The sequence below is a fragment of the Aspergillus vadensis genome (assembly GCF_003184925.1).
Source record: "Aspergillus vadensis CBS 113365 unplaced genomic scaffold BO88scaffold_2, whole genome shotgun sequence".
Taxonomy (NCBI): Eukaryota; Fungi; Ascomycota; class Eurotiomycetes; order Eurotiales; family Aspergillaceae; genus Aspergillus; species Aspergillus vadensis.
The window spans coordinates 322,236-339,496 of record NW_020292040.1 but is presented as its reverse complement, the minus strand read 5'-3'; the positions used below and the strand labels follow the sequence as shown (position 1 = coordinate 339,496).

Genomic DNA, 17,261 nt, shown 5'->3' with positions numbered 1-17,261 from the left:
TTCAAGGATATTTATGCAATATTTTCCTTTGTTTTCGATATGGGAAAGTTTGCTGCGTGGCTGACCGTCTATGCTCCACGTAAACCCAGACAGAATCGTTGGCTTGCACATGGCTTGACTGAGCAGAAAGTACGCGGGCCACGGCTCATGCACGCTGGCTAGGAATTAATATCTCTGAGCCAGCAACTAACAGAAACTAGCTTTGACCATTAGATTGGTTTCGAGATTATAAGAAGAAGAAACGGTGCTCAGACCATGGATGTGCTCCAGAAAATGCGAAGGAATCTAGTGCTTGCTGAAGGAGAGCCTCGCCATGTGATGATAGCGCTGATCTACTACTTAATTTTCCCATGTCTTCGGGCTATCCCGCCAAGCCATCCCACTTGATGACTACTCGTGTGTTCTGCTGAGATGAGACCATGGCAAATCAATAATAAGCACATATTATAGAATAACAGAAACCCTGCAAGGCAATGGGCACACCCAGCCATTCGTGCAGCAATAATAATAAGTAAGAGAAGGTGGAGTGTTCAAGTCTGTCACTGCCTCATGGCCCGCTAACGTGCATCCACCATCCACGCTTCATGGCTACTTTTATTGATCAATGGCTTCCTTCAGCCTACCCGAAGTCTGCAGGATTTGGCCCCCCCGCCCATGTGTGACCACCACATGGATGTCCTGCAGATTTTCGGGGCTTACCTTCTCTCTGACGGGCCCCTTATACCGCCCCAGCGTTGAGTTTGCTTGAAAAGTTTGGGGGCGAAGGCCTAATCAACAGTGCGTTCTGACAGGATGCGAAGTTACGGTCTTATATACGCCCCTCTCCTCGTCAGACGAGCGCAATGTCCTTGAGAGGCATCGTTGTATCGGCCTCCTGATGTGTCACCCTTCCCTTTGCACGGGTGCGTTTTATCAGTGCCCGCAGCCGGCATCATGGGCTTGATTACAGAGGCAATAGGAAAGCGCACAGCAGAGCTGTCTCATGATGGAAGGGATGTGGCCATCACCTTGGCCGTGTGCCTTTTCCTGGCAACGCTCACCACAGGTCTCCGCTTCTGGTTGTCCAGAAGACGAAGGCCATTATTCTCCATGCCAGAATCCATGACGCTCGTGTCTCTGGTAAGTCTTGTTGACAAATTCCTCGCCGACAATCCAAAAAGGATTATCTTGGTCCTTTTAGCTCAATATCTGACGGGATCGTTGCAGCTCTTATTCTACTCCTACGCTGTGGCGACCTACTTGAGTATGTTTTCGCGACTACCCTAGAATAGGACTTGTTGAATTCTAACGGATGTCGCATTTACCTACTAGTTCTGACAATCGGGCACGGTGGCTACCCAACGTCTCAAACACAGAGCTGGCGGCTTATTTTCACACTCAAGGTATGTAAGCGCCCAATAGGCTGCCAACGCTTCGATGCTAATGACTGCATACAGTGTGTCTACTATCTTCGGTTGGCTTACGCCACAGGACTGGGCTTGGTGAAATGCAGTGTCTTAATGGCCCTGTTCAGATCCCTTGCTGCTTCATCCAAGGCCGCCCGACATGCGATTCTGGTCATTATGGCGGTCTGCATACTCTGGAGCCTTGGGGCTACCCTCATGAGCCTCTTGAACTGTCGCCCATTGAGCTACAACTGGAACCTGCAACATTCGGAAGGCCACTGCATCAATCGAAATGCTGCCTTTATGGCAGTGAGCATCATTGACGTTGTGACAAATGCGGCAATTCTAGTTTTGCCGCTGCCTAGAATTATAAGAACAAAGATTACCCGACCGGAGAAACTAGTAATGATCAGTCTTCTGATCTTGGGGTTATTGTAAGTAAATCGACGCTGACTCTGTTAAGCTGGGCATACATTAACATGCTTCCAAACAGTGTTGTTGCCATTACCGCGGTCCGTACAGTAACCATCGCCAGAACGGACTTCTCTGCCATTAACGACCATGGAAAGATGATCAGCATTTGGACAGCGGTGGAATGGACGGTGGCGCTTATGATAGCCAATTCTCCTGTGCTGTGGCCTTTGCTCGACTGGCTCGCTCCTTTCCATTCTATGGAGAATGTTCCATACGAACGATCGGCATACAACCCTTCATGTCACTTGCTAAAGCGTCTGCGACCAACGACTTTGCATGAATGCACTCAAACATTAACATCGAAAACGGCGGTCACTGAGACAGGCTCGGTCCACTCATCTCGATCTATCATTCGAGGATTCGGGGCCAATTGGACAGAGGCAATTGGTCAGGCACAACAGCCAGATCCTTTTCTATCGTTAGAGCCGGGCGAAGTGCGAGTGCAGACTGAATGGTCAGTTGAACGGTCGTCAGTGGGCAGATTGGATCGATTAAGGCCGGGAAGAAAATTATAGCGAAAATGACAATAAAAAAAATTGTAGCCCCTCCCACTTTCAGATAAACTTCCTAGTCGCAATTCTCATACAACATTCTGTACTTTGTTACTGTAGAATGTGTTTTCGCTTGGGCTGAAACAAGAGTGACATTCCTTTCATCACACGCGTTCCGTCCCTCAACCAATCATTCACCAACAGGCTAAAATCTGACTTACATGCAACTTCCCGTGGTGGGATTGGGGGTCCTTTTTCTTCTTTTCGCAGCCTTGTCATGCATTACCTCGTGTTCTGCCATCCTTCGGCGCATCGTGCCCCTACAATGTACAGGGTAAATACGGGCGACATTTGGCAGGGGTGCGCTCGGGCATGTTCAACTTCTCACCGGTCAGACTATTAGATCGGGTCAAGATGGAGCTGGCGGCCTTAATTGACGTCACCAAATGCCTATGGAGATCCCTAAGGTATATGCTGGATTTAGTTTCCATTCTAGCAACAGCTATTCTGCTTGGTGCATTTGACAGAAAAATTTGAGTAGGCTGACGAGCGGGGTCAATGCCCCCTTTATCTCTGTAGAAGTTCTGTGATCGACTTCTATACTCCCTCGGAACCCCATGTATAATATTCCCTTTTTATACCCCACCGTGCTAACGCCCCCTAATCTAAACCAGCCCGTGTGGATACCAAGATGACTACAAGTGAGCATTTTGACTACGTTATTGTCGGTGGTGGTACAGCTGGCTGTGTCCTAGCCTCACGGCTGAAGCAATACAACTCCTCTTTGTCGATCTTGCTTATCGAAGCCGGCCCTGATGCCAGCAACCACCCCCTCGTACCAGACGGAAGTAAAGCCACTCAGTTACTTGGATCAGAGCTTGATTGGACATACGAGACGGTGCCGCAGAAACATCTTTCTGATCGTGTACTCTCAAATCACGCGGGGAAGGCTCTGGGTGGTAGTACCACAATCAACAGTGGTGAGCTTTAGCAATCATAGATCGGAATCCTCAACTTTGAGGTGGTGATGGTAGGTTTCTTGATTATACAGTCCAGAGCTGATGAATTCTATGTGGTGCGATTAGGTGGGTGGATGCGAGGTGCAAAAGAAGACTATGACCTCTGGGCCAGCTTAGTCGGCGACTCTCGATGGAGCTACCAAGGTCTCCTACCTTATTTCCGGAAGCTTGAGCATCACTTCGATCCTTCGGCCGACCCCGAAGTCCATGGCCATGATGGTCCGATCAAACCTGAGTCCGTTTCGTCTACAGGCCGCAGATACCCTCTTCGTCAACTGATGCAAGAGGCCTGGAAGTCCGTCGGTGTAACATATAACCCCGACATCAATTCCGGCAGCCCTTATGGGCTGGCTGAAGTTGTTGAGAATCGCGAGAACGGGATGCGACGAATGTCGAGCTCCGTTTATCTGCTAGACGTGGAGATCATGACTGAAACCCTGGTCAAGCGAGTGCTAGTGGAGGAACGTGGGGGTCAAAAGGTTGCAATAGGTGTAGTATTGGAGGATAAGGACGAAAGCCAGATCATGGCACGTCAAGAGGTTATCATTGCTGCGGGCGCATATCGTACCCCTCAGCTCATGATGCTGTCGGGTATTGGCCCAGCGGAAGAATTACGAGCACATGGGATCAATGTTGTCCTTGATCTTCCGGATGTGGGCCGTCACTTTGCGGACCATGTAGCAGTCTCGCAATGGTGGCAGTTGAAGCACCCAGAGAAGGGGCTAGCAATTGGATCACCCGCCTTCACTGACCCAGCTTTCTTCCGAGGAAATCCCATTGACTTTGTGGCCTTAGATTCAGTGCCTCTTGATGGCCTTCGGCAAGCACTGGCCAAGGATGACCCCAATTGCAACCCAGATGAGCATCCGCTCATAGCCTCCCAGCGCGTGCATGTGGAAACCTTCACCGTTTATGTAGCGCACAACACTCAGAACCCTACCATCGCAGTGGACGGTACTCATATTACGACAGGCGTGTCCTGTATGCTTCCAACCTCTCGAGGCAGCATCAAGTTAGCAGATCGAGACGCCCGAAGCGCACCTCATATCGATCCTAATTACTGTGCTACCGAGGCTGATCGACATGTCCTGCGTGAGGGACTTCGGAAATTGCGAGAAGTCTTATGCGACACTCCAGCGGGACAGGAAATGATTGTTTCAGAAACAGTCGAAGAGAACTATCAGCCCTTAGGTCCTAATACGGATGATGAAGCCATCGATGATCTCATCCGTCGTCGAGCTGCGTAAGCCCATAGCTGCTCTCTCATACTACATATCATTATGAGGGAGATAAAATTGCTAATGAGCATAGGACGCTGTACCATCCTACGGGCGGTGCTTGCATGGGCAAAGTGGTTGACGGCGATTTACGCGTCAGGGGGATCGAAGGTTTGCGAGTTGTCGATGCGAGCGTAATCCCGACTCCATTGAGCACACATATACAAGCGTGTGTGTACGCGTTAGCTGAACAAGCTGCAGATATTATCTCGGGTGTTCGTAGTGTCTAATACTTGTTTTTGATACATAGCAGACGCGTGTTGTTGGTACGGGTCAGAGTTCTATCATATGTACTATCAATATCCTTACGAGTAGCAATATATATATATATATATATATATCAATCAATACTCGTAACTGTTCACAACGGTGTACAACTTTCATAAATGTTAGAATACTTCTTACTACAAATAGTGCGTTAGAAACTTAATACAGATTGACCATTATCAATGTCTGGTGTGTCGAGATAGTCGGCCTTTCCCGCTCAAGAGAAGTAATGGCGGAAGTGACCTTGTAGCAGACGGCATGTCCTTCAATTATTGATAGGAAGCCGCAGCGAAGAATGCCCCGATGGACGGAATCCTCAAGCTATTTTCTGTATAAATGACGGACACACAACAGTAACTCATATAATTAGCCTTGTGTTCCCTAAGTAGTCGTACTAACTGGTTTCAACTGATGTTACATGAGAGTCTCATGCACGTCTGGTCCAATCACAAGATCAATCATCGGAGGCGACCTCACCCCCTCACCTTTTTCAGTACTTAACCCAACTTCGTTTCAATCCTTCTATTATTTCCATCGCTAGTGAGTAATTCATTTCCTGATTATTAGTTTTGTCTACTGTAATTCTTGCCCTTCAAACCACCATGAGGGTCGCGACAGAGCTCCCCCTTCGCATCCTTACACACAACATCCGATATGCTACCTCTTCACCATTCAAAGGCGAGCGCCCCTGGGCAGACAGAGTACAGCTTCTATTGAACGAGCTGCAGTACAACACACGCCATGCGGAAGGCTTCATTTGTCTACAGGAAGTCCTACACAACCAGCTGGTTGACATCCTCACTGGACTCAATGCTTCCAAGCAGAACAATACGTGGGACTATATCGGCGTGGGACGAGATGACGGCTGCAAAGCAGGCGAATATTCGCCAATCCTCTTCCAGCCTTCCATCTGGCAACTACGACACTGCGAGACTGTCTGGTTATCTGAGACGCCCGACACTCCCTCCAAGAGCTGGGATGCCGCCTCGATCCGCATCGTGACCATCGGTGTCTTTACCCACCGTGCCAGTCGCAAGACGATCTTGGCGATGAATACCCACCTGGACGATCAAGGGTCTCGGTCCCGACTAGAAGCAGCCCATATTATTCTGCATAAGTTGCAGGAGTATCGGACTGGGAAAGCCTTTGGCCCCATGATCTCGGGGATGTTCCTGACAGGGGACTTTAATAGTCAGGAAGACCAAGAGGCGTATACCGTCTTGACGGCGCCGGAGTCACCTCTGGCAGATGCAGCGAAGTTGGTAAACCCCCGGGAGCATTACGGAAACCACAAAACCTGGACGGGGTTTGGACATGAAGGACAGGATCCGACGCGCATTGACTACGTACTGCTCGAGTCAACAGCAGACAAGGTTCTTAGCCATGGTCGTCAGCCATGGGCAGTGGAGGGCTATGCAGTATTGGCGAATCGATTCGACGATGGGGTCTTTAACTCGGACCATCGGGCGGTAGTCATCGATGTGATGTTATACGACTAGTCACTAGTGCGAAGGCCCCATCAGCTGGCTTTCTTGTTCCCCCAGCATCCCTAAATGCTTTTCATACTTCAGTAGGGATAGAAAGACGCGAATACTTGAGAAGATGGACTTTATTTTTGAGGGAGATCAGCCAGAAGTGGAAAGGAAAGAATTGATACGCATCCGTACCGATCCGAAGACCCGGTCAATCCACCATCAAAACGGCTCGGTGACGCCAAGGCCCGGCAATGACGCCCTAGCGTCCCTCATTTTACCTACTCAGGAATGGTGCGGTGTCACCTGACGTCCCGATGGGGGATAGCGAGCGGACACGCGCTGCTTACCATACGAGACAGCGAACGGTATTACCGCAGGCATACAGTATCCAGCGTAAGGAAGGTTACGATCAGACCAGAAGGCAGAGCAGCAGAAGAATGGACCTGGAATGGCTTCATGAGAGTCCCTAAAGGCCCTGCGAACCGGTTGCTGATCGCAGGAGACTCTGCTGGTGCTGCTGGCACCAGCCTAGCTGCCCCCTTCCCCTACCCATTCTGCCCTCACACACGGAACCCGAGCAGACCAGACTTGTAACGGGCCGGGCAGCGCAGAAGAGCGACCTTGTTACTACCTACTTTACTCTCAGTCGACCTTTTCTCGCGCCCGTTTCCCCTTCTTCCTCCTCTTCTCTCCTCTTTTTCCCTCCCGCCGCAAAGGAAAAACCCGCCAAAAAAGCCACTACTAAGGAGTCGGGGGCAAAACCACCCAAACCACCCCACGTTCTTGTGCGATCCAACGATTGGATCGCGTTTAGCATCTTATCTGGAGATCGAATCAGGGGAGCTCGGGACCAGAAATTAAAAAGAATCGGGAGCTGGAGCTGGAAGAGTGATCGAATACCGGCCAGATCCCCCCGGGAGCAAACGTCAGCTGATTAGCCCGTTTCTCGTCCGTTTCCCTCACTTGTGAAAGGCAAAAGAAAGACCCAGACCGGCACGCAGACCCATCCACATCTGCCTGAGTCTTGCCCTGGTACCAGCCATCCCGAGTCGCTCTGCTCGGATTACGGATATTATTGTCCCCTTCCTTCTTGGTTAGTATCATTCTTTTTTGTTGTTGTTTAAATCGTGTTTCCTTTATTCTTGCTCGGTCGCGTCCCCAATTCGTCCTGCATTCCCTTCCTTCCCTTCTGCCGGTTGGTTGGTATGTCTCTTTTGCTTCCTCCCTCCCCAGTTCGTCAGTCATCCATTGCCTTCTTCGCTGTTGATGCTCCGCGCGGCCGTGCGGCTCTTGTTGTCGGAGTGATCTCTAGTCAGGACTTGGTTGATGCGACTCACCTGGGAGTAGCTTTGCGACATGCTCGTCCGTTGCGCACATCCGACGACGTATCGCGCCTCCGCCCGGTGCGCCGTCGCGTCGCCACTACCATTGACTTTTCTGCACATGGGACTCTCTCATACAGCTAGCTGACCTGGATGCGTTCGATCCTACAGTCCTTTTTCAAGGATGCTGCCGTGACTGAGTGTCGTCCATTTCAATTATCCATCCTCGCCGCTCAATTAGTGCCTCCTCATCTCTCCGCCTATCCGTGCAAGTGACGTCTGTTTTGCCTCGCCCGACACGCCAAGGACGACCGCGGAACACTTCAATCTTTCTATCCCCCCAGCATGCCCTCGCCCGACCTCTCTCAGCCTGGACAGTTCTCAATTGACGCCCCGACAGACGAAGGACAGATTGGTTCAGGGATGTCTCATATAAGCATGGATTATGGCGCCGTCGCGTCCGAGACTTCTTCCGGACAAGGTTCGGGCGGATCCGATGCAATTGCAGAGGGAAAGCAGAACGCAAAGGCTGTTCTCGCCGCATCAGGGGTATCTCTAGGTTCTACCGAATCCGCCCATGACGCGTCGAATGGCAATCCATCACCTTCGTCTCAGGCAAACAGTGCCAATGGATCCGCGTCGAGCAAGAAACGATCCCGGGATGGCTCTGTTATCAACTCCTCCCAATCGACAGAAGGCCTCCCCGTACGTGTACGTGAGACTCCTGCCGACAGGATTCTTCTTGAAGACTATGTCAACCGGGAGTTCCACCACTCTGCCTTGACAGCATGGCAAAATCCCAGCCAGGAGCTTCTACATCAGAAACGCGCTGAGCGCGATTATTTCTTGGCCGTACGGCGCGAGAACCACATGAACCCAGCAGCTCTTTATGGTGTTGGCTACGAAGGCTTCGGCAATCAGCGTACCGATTTGCGGAATCAACATCCCCAGCTATTATATCCTGCGAATCGACGTCGTCCTGGGAACCGGCGGACGAGGGAACTCCGAATCTCCCGCAAGGATCTGAAGACGCAGAATGAACAGATTGAAGATTTAGTGCCAATCCGCTTGGATATCGACTGGGAAAAGATCAAGATCCGAGATACTTTCACGTGGAATCTTCATGATCGCGTGATTTCTCCCGACTTGTTCGCAGAGAAGCTCGTGGAGGATCTACAGATTCCTATCGAGTCGTGTGCGCCGCTGATACGGATGATCTCTTCAAGTATCCAGGAGCAACTTTGCGATTATTATCCTCAGATCTTCATGGAAGAAGAGCCACTGGATCCTCACCTCCCCTACAGCGCTTACAAGAATGATGAGATGCGCATTCTAGTGAAATTGAACATCACGATTGGCCAGCATACACTGATTGACCAGTTTGAATGGGACATCAATGATCCCCACAACTCCCCCGAGGAGTTTGCGGAGCGTATGACCGACGACCTGTCTCTCTCCGGCGAGTTCACGACCGCGATCGCACACTCAATCCGCGAACAATCACAACTCTTCACCAAATCCCTCTACATCCTCTCCCACCCCTTCGATGGCCGTCCGATCGATGATCCTGACCTGAAGACCGCATTCCTCCCTACCCCTCTGACCTCTTCTTTCCGACCTTTCCAGGCGGCAAAGGAATTCACTCCCTACCTATACGAACTGAACGAAACGGAGCTCGAGCGGACTGAGGTGTCGATATCGCGAGATCAACGCCGACAGAAGCGGTCTGTCAATCGTCGTGGTGGACCCGCACTGCCCGATCTCAAGGATCGTCAACGCACTATCCGGACCATGCTCGTCTCGACAGTCATACCCAACTGCGCAGCGTCCCTGGAGGATAGCAACGTGTACAAGCGGTCGGGCTCGAGCCGTTCTAGGCGCGCTGCTGTCGGCTTGCGGGATACCGGAGAGGAGTCCGAGGAGTCCGACAGTGATGAATCGTCAATTACTGGCTCCCCTGCTATCGGGCCTCACCTAGCTCAAGGAACGGCACGTACACGAGGCATGAGAGGAGCTGCCAGCGCGGCACATGCGGCACTGCGAGCGAGTCTGGGTCAGTCCGCCACGCCCGAACCACATAACGAGGCGAGAGCTGCAAGTCGCAGGCGCGAGATTCGCGAGGAAAGCGTTGTCGAAGAGCCGGATAAGCTGCTCGTCAAGCTCAAGATCTCCAAGGAGAAATTCCGGCAATTCCTCACGCATGGCCTGCAGTCGATACAAGGCCTTGCGACCCCGGCAGCACAACCAGCCTCGCAGCAGAGCACACCCCAAGTTCAGACCCCCACCCCGAACCCCATGGCTCCGCCCGCCGCTCCCCAACCTGAAGTCCGTGTACCCAGCGTTCCTCCTCCCGGACAACGACCAGTCCCCGCCCAACAGATCGGAGCCGTAGATGCTCCTCATCCCCCTCAGCCAGGAGTCCCCGGGGTGAGTAACTAACGACCTATTACTTCCATCTCGTCACCTCCACACGGGCCGCAATGTCTGGCTACCGAAGAAGTGCCGCAGACAGCCACATACTAACATGATTTTATCTAGCCCCCGCCGCCAAGTTGGCTTGCAGCGGGACTCGCACGCTTAAAACTCTCCTATCCCAACGACTCTTTCGAAGGGGTCATGCGCTACACCGCTGTTGACACGGAAACCATGCTGCCGGTAGCAAACTCCAACAGTCAGCCGGGTCACAAGCTGAAATACCAATACCTCCCTCGCATTCGCTGCCACGACTGTCCGGGTAAGCTGTACACTCCAGGACCTGGCACGACAGTCGACAATTTTGAAGTACATCTCCGGAACCGCCAACACAAAGAGCGGGTGGAAGAACGAGTTGCGAAAACAGCAGCCGTAGCCGCAACCGGGGGCAACGCATCATAGTAATTAATGATTGAATGATGGAGCAGGGGGTGTCTATTTTTCACTCATTAACCCGCATCAATGTACACTTTATACTCTTCTTTCCCTTCCTTTATTGACTCCTCATTGTTCCCGCCTTTGGCATCATCCTCTTGACTGTCTACTTCAAATCATTGATGTCTGTGTATGTACATGACTGAGCGATTGTTCTTGGTTTCTCATCCATCCATCCATTCGAACCTTCTACTTTTTCCATCTCGTTGGATGTCTCTACTATCAGAAATGCCTTGGAAGATGGATACTCACCCTTATCTCTTTCTCCTCTACTACTTCCTTCCTCTACACCCTGTCATTTCACCATACCTACCTACCTACCTACCTCATGGTCGGCGTAAATAAGGGACCTCTTCGTTATTGTTGTGCTTCTTGGGCAGCGTTGCAAGAGAATCATCGACTACTTGGCAATTCCCATCACCCTTGAATACATATCCGGTGACTATCACATACCGTATAAAGTTCTCCAGTATATCCCAATGCCAACCATAGGGTTGTAATTTTAATTCAAATGATAATACAACAACTACTACGATAGTACATTGATGCAGACCACTCACCAGCTGAGGTTAGTTACTTCCATACAATCCTTCACAACAGAGACCAACCAGTCTACTAAGTAATTGCAGTTTAGTAGTAGTGGTAGTTAGTTAGTAGTTAGTAATAAAGCCACTTCACATTCCAAAATTGCCATCGCCTAGTTCATTTTGTATTTGTGCCCCTAGCTTAGCTCCTCTATAGACGAAAGAGAACAATGGCTCTGTAGTATCTCCCATGAACACGTACGTCCTATACTCTAATTAATGTAGGTAAATAGACATAGTAAGTACCTTGAATAAGGGAAGAAAGACTAGACACTTACTACTTCACTATTACTTAAATAGGGAAAAAGTTTGAGGTAGAAGCTTCCTCTGGGTGTCATTGATACGACGATCATTACTACTAAATCAGTCTCTAGTACTACTACTAGATTGACTGATTGATGTGACGTGACTTGCTACTTGATTTTTACATATACTCTTTATTGGTCATCGTCGTGGGCTTCATTGAGAAGTGTGATAAAAGTGGTAGGATTGGGTTGATACAGGTAGTTAGGGAAAGGAGAAAAGAGAGGAGAAGATGAAGAAACACGGACAGACATATAGATTGGATGGATGGATGGATGGGTGGATTGATAGATAGATAGATAGACAACATACATGCGGAGTACATACATACATACATACATGCACACATATCCTAACTGCTTGCGGGAGGGGTGGAACTGGACAAGAGGAATAAAGATAAACTGCGATAGATGATGGAGATGGGTATACACAATTCAATTGAATTCATATTCAGTTCCAGTTCAGATTGCATCGACGATATGAAAAAGGGATGGATTGATTGCTTAACAATGTGGTAGGTTGGTGGGGGGGGGCCCTTCAAAAGAGTCATAAGTAGAAAGGAAGATACAGAGGATGACACCACTCCGACAACTCAAGTCAATGAAAGATACAATATAAATCATTTCGAACTGACGCTGCAAATATCACATGTTCACTTCGCGCTGGTTTTTGATACATACATGCTAGCTAAACACTCAGGGAGAGAGGGTATCCAGATCCTCTTATCCTCTTCGAGAGGATCGCCGGTTTGGTAGAGTCGAGGTTCGTTTGCCATTGCCACTCGGTTTTGAAGGTGCTTGCTCGGTGGGTTTCTGCGGGGATGTAGGCGGCGGCGATGAGAGAGGCGAGTCTTCCCTGTCGCTTAGGATCTCATCCAGGGCAACTTCTTTGTCTGGAAGGTCAACGCTGTCGTTGTCCTCCTCGCTGTCGGCACCGCCCTCCTCTTCTTCTACTTCCTCTTGTTCTTCGGCTTGCTCTTCCTCCCACTCGTCCATTTCCATATCATCTTCATCGCTGTCCCGGTCTGCGTAACTGACTCTCCGGGATGCACCTCTGCTGCTGCGTCTCCTTGCTGCTGTGCTAGCTTTCTTGGCAGCTCCCTCATCTGAGGACCAACCGTCATCGTCCTTCTTCTTTTTCTTCGGGGTCCTGGTGGTTCCCGCAGAGCCGGACGACTTGCGCGGCCGGGCGGGCTTCTTCTCCTTGTCTTTCCGCGCCTTCTTCGTAGCACTTGCGTCGCCGCCTGCTTCAGCCGATTCGGGCTTTCTCTTCTTTGCTGAACCGTGGGACCCGCTCTTAGTCCTCATGACGGATCGCACGATGCGATCCAGCAAGTCTTCGCCTTCTTCCGGAAAGAAGTTCTTATCTGCAACCTCTTGCGCCTCGCGGTGGCTACCCATCGGGGCGAAGATCGAGCTTGGCACTCCCATCTTGCCGGGGTAAGTCTGCAGGATGTTGGTGCCGCCAGCTGCGCCTCCAAACTTGCGCTGTTGCGAGTAGATGTCCGCAAAGCGACGAATGGTCGCTTGGGCGAGGTCTGATAGCGTGTGGAGACGGGTGCTCATTTCGTCAGACTTCGTGATACCGTCTCGTGTTTGCTTGACACGCTGTGCGATGTGAAAGATCAGTGACAGGTTGTGTTCATTGGCCACAGCCTGCAAATAGAAGAGAATGTAGCGGGAGAAGTCGACTAGTTCGGCTACCCGAGTAGACTCTTCCATTTCAGCCGGAGGATAGTCGGGGTGGTAGGCGAGAAGGGACAGTAGACGAGAGAACAAGGATTCCATGACCGTCTGTTGATCGCTTCTTTTGCCATTGGTTTGTTGCGAGAAGAATGAAGCTCGCGACCGCAGCCAGGTAAGTGTGCTGTCCTTCAAGCTGGCGATAGGCTCGAAGGCGAGGAGGAAGGGGACTGTGTACCAACGGTAGCTCAAGTGCGTTTTCTGTACAAGCTTCTTCTTGAGCTGGCTGATAAATCCACTTCTCACCTCGAGGACTGGGTCCTGAGCGACCAAAGCAATCGAGTTGAAATCCCGCGGGCTAAGCAACTGGTCGCAAAGTCCATGGGACGCACAGAGCTTAAGCAGTGACCTGGCTGCCAATAGACGTAGCCGTGACTTTTGCGTCGCGGGCGTGTCCTTCTTCTTAGACAATTCGCCGTCGTTCACGACGAGTTTATTTAGAGTATCATAGACCGGTCCGGCGTGAGCACGGAAGTCCTCTTCGTCATCCGAGCCATCCTTCGCACGTAGGCGATTGACAATGATCTTCAGAGCCCACTCCTTGGCTGCTGTTTCATCATCCATTACATCAGACCACGCATACCCGGCGTCTGGCTGAGGAGAGCGATTGGTCAAGAGAATCTTGTTGACGGCAATTGAGATGATAGCGTCACTCTCATCATCTGCCTCCCGCGGAGCCAAAAGATTCAGCTGGGACAAGGTAGCCAATTTGGTGAGGAAGCGATCAGATCCGTAAGCCCAGTTGGAAACGCATTTCTGTATCAGGTCCTTGGCGTACATTTCCTTCTTATCGGCAACAGCCATGAGGATAGAAACGGCATGCTTAGCCGCTCTAGGTGACGGACTGTGCAGTGCGTAGCTCACCAATGACTGGAGGAATTTCCGTTCCTTGGGAAGCTTCGATGGGAGCTTCTTTGCGAAACCAGAGCATGCTTTGAGGATCTCTTCGGTGCCCGCACCGTCCTTCGTGGAGGAGCTGGGCGTCTGCGATTCCAGATCTTTGCACATTTCCTGGACCTGCGCTTCCAGTACCTCGGGATTCCGAGAAGAGATCTCCCGCAACATCTCCTGGGCAGGGTTAGCCAAGCCATTCTCATCCGTTCTCGAAAGACTCATGATGGCTGGAATATGGCTTCTGTTGAACACCAATGAGCTGGAACGATACAAGAGAGGAGTGAGAGTATCAAGCAGGGAGGAATTGTTGGAGCTTTGCAACCTCCTCCCCAGCTCTTTGATGGCTTTGACTACGGTCCGGTAATCACTGACCGCAGCCATTGAGAACCGGATCAGCTGGTAACCACGCCGGTCGTGCACCTTGGCGAATTTCCAGAGATCCGCAGATGTCCGCGACGGGTCCGGGAGAAGTTTGGACAAGGTGTCAATCACCTTGCTCAACTGAGCCTTAATCCGTTCTTGGTCCTTCTCCATCACGCCGCCCTATATCAAAAGGCATCAGCACATGAAATTTTAGAGGGACTGCCTCGGAACTTACATTGTACTCCTCGCAAGCCTGCAGATAGACCGTCATCGCTGTCCTCATAGATATTTGACGGGCTTGCATGGCAAAGAACACCTTTTTCGCCTTCTCATCGAGACTCTTGAGAAGGGTGAGTATGCGACGGGCCCGAATTTTGTCGACATCGATATCTCCATCGCCTTCCGACGCCTGCGAGTCCTTCTGCTTCTGAGACTGACTCGAGCTACTCCGCGTCAGCTTACTCTTGACGGGAGGATAGTTGAGCGGAAGCAGAATATCGAAGAGGACGCGATCGATCAAAACATGAATGTCAGGATCATTGGTGAAGAAGGCATCGAAGATCTTGGTGGGTCCATCCTTGAGCAGAGTGACTGCTGGCTCGTTTGCCTGCTCAATTTCACCCACTGCAACGGCCCAGATTCGAGCCAAGGTTTGCGTTGCGTGCTCGCGGACCTGTGGCTTGCGATCCTTGACCCGCTCGGCAAGAATGAAGAGGACGGAATCGGGGGTAGAAAAGCCTCCACTGGCGCCCAACTTGTTAACGACCTGGGTCAGGCCAAAGTTGCTGATGGCATCGACGGCGGCAACCCGCACCTTCTCGTCCGCATCGCGAAGCATCGAGGCGATATGTTTGATGAGCGACTGCTCTTCGCTTTCGCTCAAGCCAGAGCCACCCGCGGATGTCAGCAGAATCCGGCCGACAACAGTGACCCAAGCAGCTCTTACTGAGGCGGATTTGTCCAGCCGGCGACTCAGAAAGCTTTCATAAGTGGAGCTGTGTGTCTGCGAGAAGGGTTTCGGAGAGAAGGGGGTGAGAAGAACACTAGGTTGAGGGATCGTCTGCGCGTACTCCTCTATGGCCACCGGCGGATAAGCGGCAGGATCCATCGGCGGCGGAGGGGGTGGTCCAGCAACCCCGATACCTGCCGTAAGATCACCAATGGTCTGGGTAGCCAGGAGACGCAAGGACAGCGACTCCGCTGACAATTCCGCCTCGAGTTGCGGAACCACGTTCTGCAAGACCTCGGGGCATGCTCTCCACAGTTCTCGGATGAGGCGGTGCGCCTTGCTCAATTCCTTGATGTCTTCTCCCTCCTCGTCGGAATCGTCCAGATTGGGCCTGCGATGGCCGCCCTTCGAGGATCCATTCGCGCCCTCCGCAGACGCATCAATGATGACGTTGTTGAAATACTGGCTAATGTGGCTCGTCATCCTCTCCGGGCATGCTTGACAGATGGCCTTGGCCATATTGTACGCAGGGGGGTAGTCTTTCAGAAGAAGCGTTCCCTGTTTCGCATCCACCGGCGCATCGCCTCTCTTCCCTCTTTTGTTCGGCGCCTCCATGGCACGGGGGTCGATGCGCAGGAATTGGGCCACTATGACATCGACCACATCGGCGGCAAGAACAGGCGTTTCGTCAATAACCGTCACGAGCAGGCGCGTCATGTCGAACTCGACATTCTTGGCGACCTCCTCCCCCGTAGACGTTTTAGAGGACCCAGAGACGATGTCGAAGCAGCTCGTAAATAGAGGGATGATCAATGAATCGGGATGGTCCAGATCTGTCATCAGCACGATACTCTTGACCTCCGCAAGACTGTTCAAGACGTAGATGTGCTGAGCATTGTAGGAGTTGGACGGGTCCCCGAGCGCGGGGACGATGGACGAGACGATGCAGGTAAAAATGTCCTAGATTTCGAGCGAACGTCAGTCAGCACGATCATCGCGCGCAAGCAATAACGAGAGGTGGATGAAAGGCCGAGTGCGACCGTCTTCAGGGGTTGGCAATTGGCCGCGCACCTTCAGTTGATTGCCCGTAAAAGGCGCGTCGGGCGCACAGAGACGCAAGACATCGACGATACAGCACGCCGCCCAGGCTCTCACGCCGCGATCCTTGTGCGCCAGGAGATGAGCCGACGCGAGCTCCTGCGAGACCTTTTTCAGCGAGTCCGTATCAATTTCCTCCTGCTCCAGTCGGCGAAGCTCCTGCGCCAGGGTCTGCAAGCGTTGCAGCAGATCGGCGATGGGAATGGCGGACCGCCCGACGCGCCAGGATAGAGGCTCATTGAACTTGAGACGGCGCAGGCCCGCAGATGTATCTTCCGGGTCCACGGCCTCCGAGGCGACGGAGGGGCCCTGACGAGTGCGCGCGGGCATCGTGGACAAAGCGCGGGGAAGCCGAGGGAGTTGGAACGAGCTTCAATACACCATGCGCGGTATCGGAGGGGGGTGGGAGTTGAAGAGGGGGAGCAGTCGACGACGAGATGGGATAAGAAACTCGAATGGTAAATGATGTGTGTCGAAAAAGGGGGGGAGGGAGGGAGGAAAGGAAGCTGCACGTGGGAGGAGAAATTGGGGGGAAGAAGAAGAGAACCGATAGACGGTGGACTTGGAGGAGGAGAGAGTGACTGGCCGAGCAAAGCAAAGCAGAGCAAAGCAAAGCAAAGCACAGCACAGCAAAGGAAGTCCGACCGGCGAGACCAAAAGAACCACAAGAAAATCACCGCCTTTCCACCGCCTCCACTTTCGGGACGCGTC

The 17,261-nt window shown here is 51.8% G+C and overlaps 4 protein-coding genes across 4 annotated transcripts; 3 read left to right on the top strand and 1 right to left on the bottom strand.

Annotated features, from left to right (window-relative positions):
• Positions 1-933: 933 nt before the first annotated feature.
• Positions 934-4,876, top strand: BO88DRAFT_330867 (GMC family oxidoreductase; the record flags this gene model as incomplete). The annotated part of the gene is made up of 8 exons (XM_025702651.1): positions 934-1,119; positions 1,207-1,243; positions 1,312-1,382; positions 1,437-1,819; positions 1,879-2,099; positions 3,025-3,330; positions 3,436-4,612; positions 4,681-4,876. The coding sequence occupies 8 exons, from the start codon at positions 934-936 to the stop codon at positions 4,874-4,876; spliced, it is 2,577 nt and encodes an 858-aa protein (XP_025567086.1).
• Positions 4,877-5,311: 435 nt separating this feature from the next.
• On the top strand, positions 5,312-6,544 carry BO88DRAFT_92215 (endonuclease/exonuclease/phosphatase family protein). Its single transcript, XM_025713262.1, has one exon. It carries the CDS (start codon positions 5,516-5,518, stop codon positions 6,410-6,412), a length of 897 nt encoding a protein of 298 aa, XP_025567085.1. The 5' UTR covers positions 5,312-5,515; the 3' UTR covers positions 6,413-6,544.
• Positions 6,545-7,944: 1,400 nt separating this feature from the next.
• On the top strand, positions 7,945-10,667 carry BO88DRAFT_92270 (SWI/SNF chromatin-remodeling complex subunit SNF5). The gene is made up of 2 exons (XM_025713263.1): positions 7,945-10,137; positions 10,249-10,667. The coding sequence occupies exons 1-2, from the start codon at positions 8,056-8,058 to the stop codon at positions 10,582-10,584; spliced, it is 2,418 nt and encodes an 805-aa protein (XP_025567084.1). The 5' UTR covers positions 7,945-8,055; the 3' UTR covers positions 10,585-10,667.
• A 1,559-nt stretch (positions 10,668-12,226) lies between these two features.
• On the bottom strand, positions 12,227-16,880 carry BO88DRAFT_330037 (sister chromatid cohesion factor PDS5; the record flags this gene model as incomplete). The annotated part of the gene is made up of 3 exons (XM_025702619.1): positions 12,227-14,683; positions 14,739-16,412; positions 16,524-16,880. The coding sequence occupies 3 exons, from the start codon at positions 16,878-16,880 to the stop codon at positions 12,227-12,229; spliced, it is 4,488 nt and encodes a 1,495-aa protein (XP_025567083.1).
• Positions 16,881-17,261: the final 381 nt, after the last annotated feature.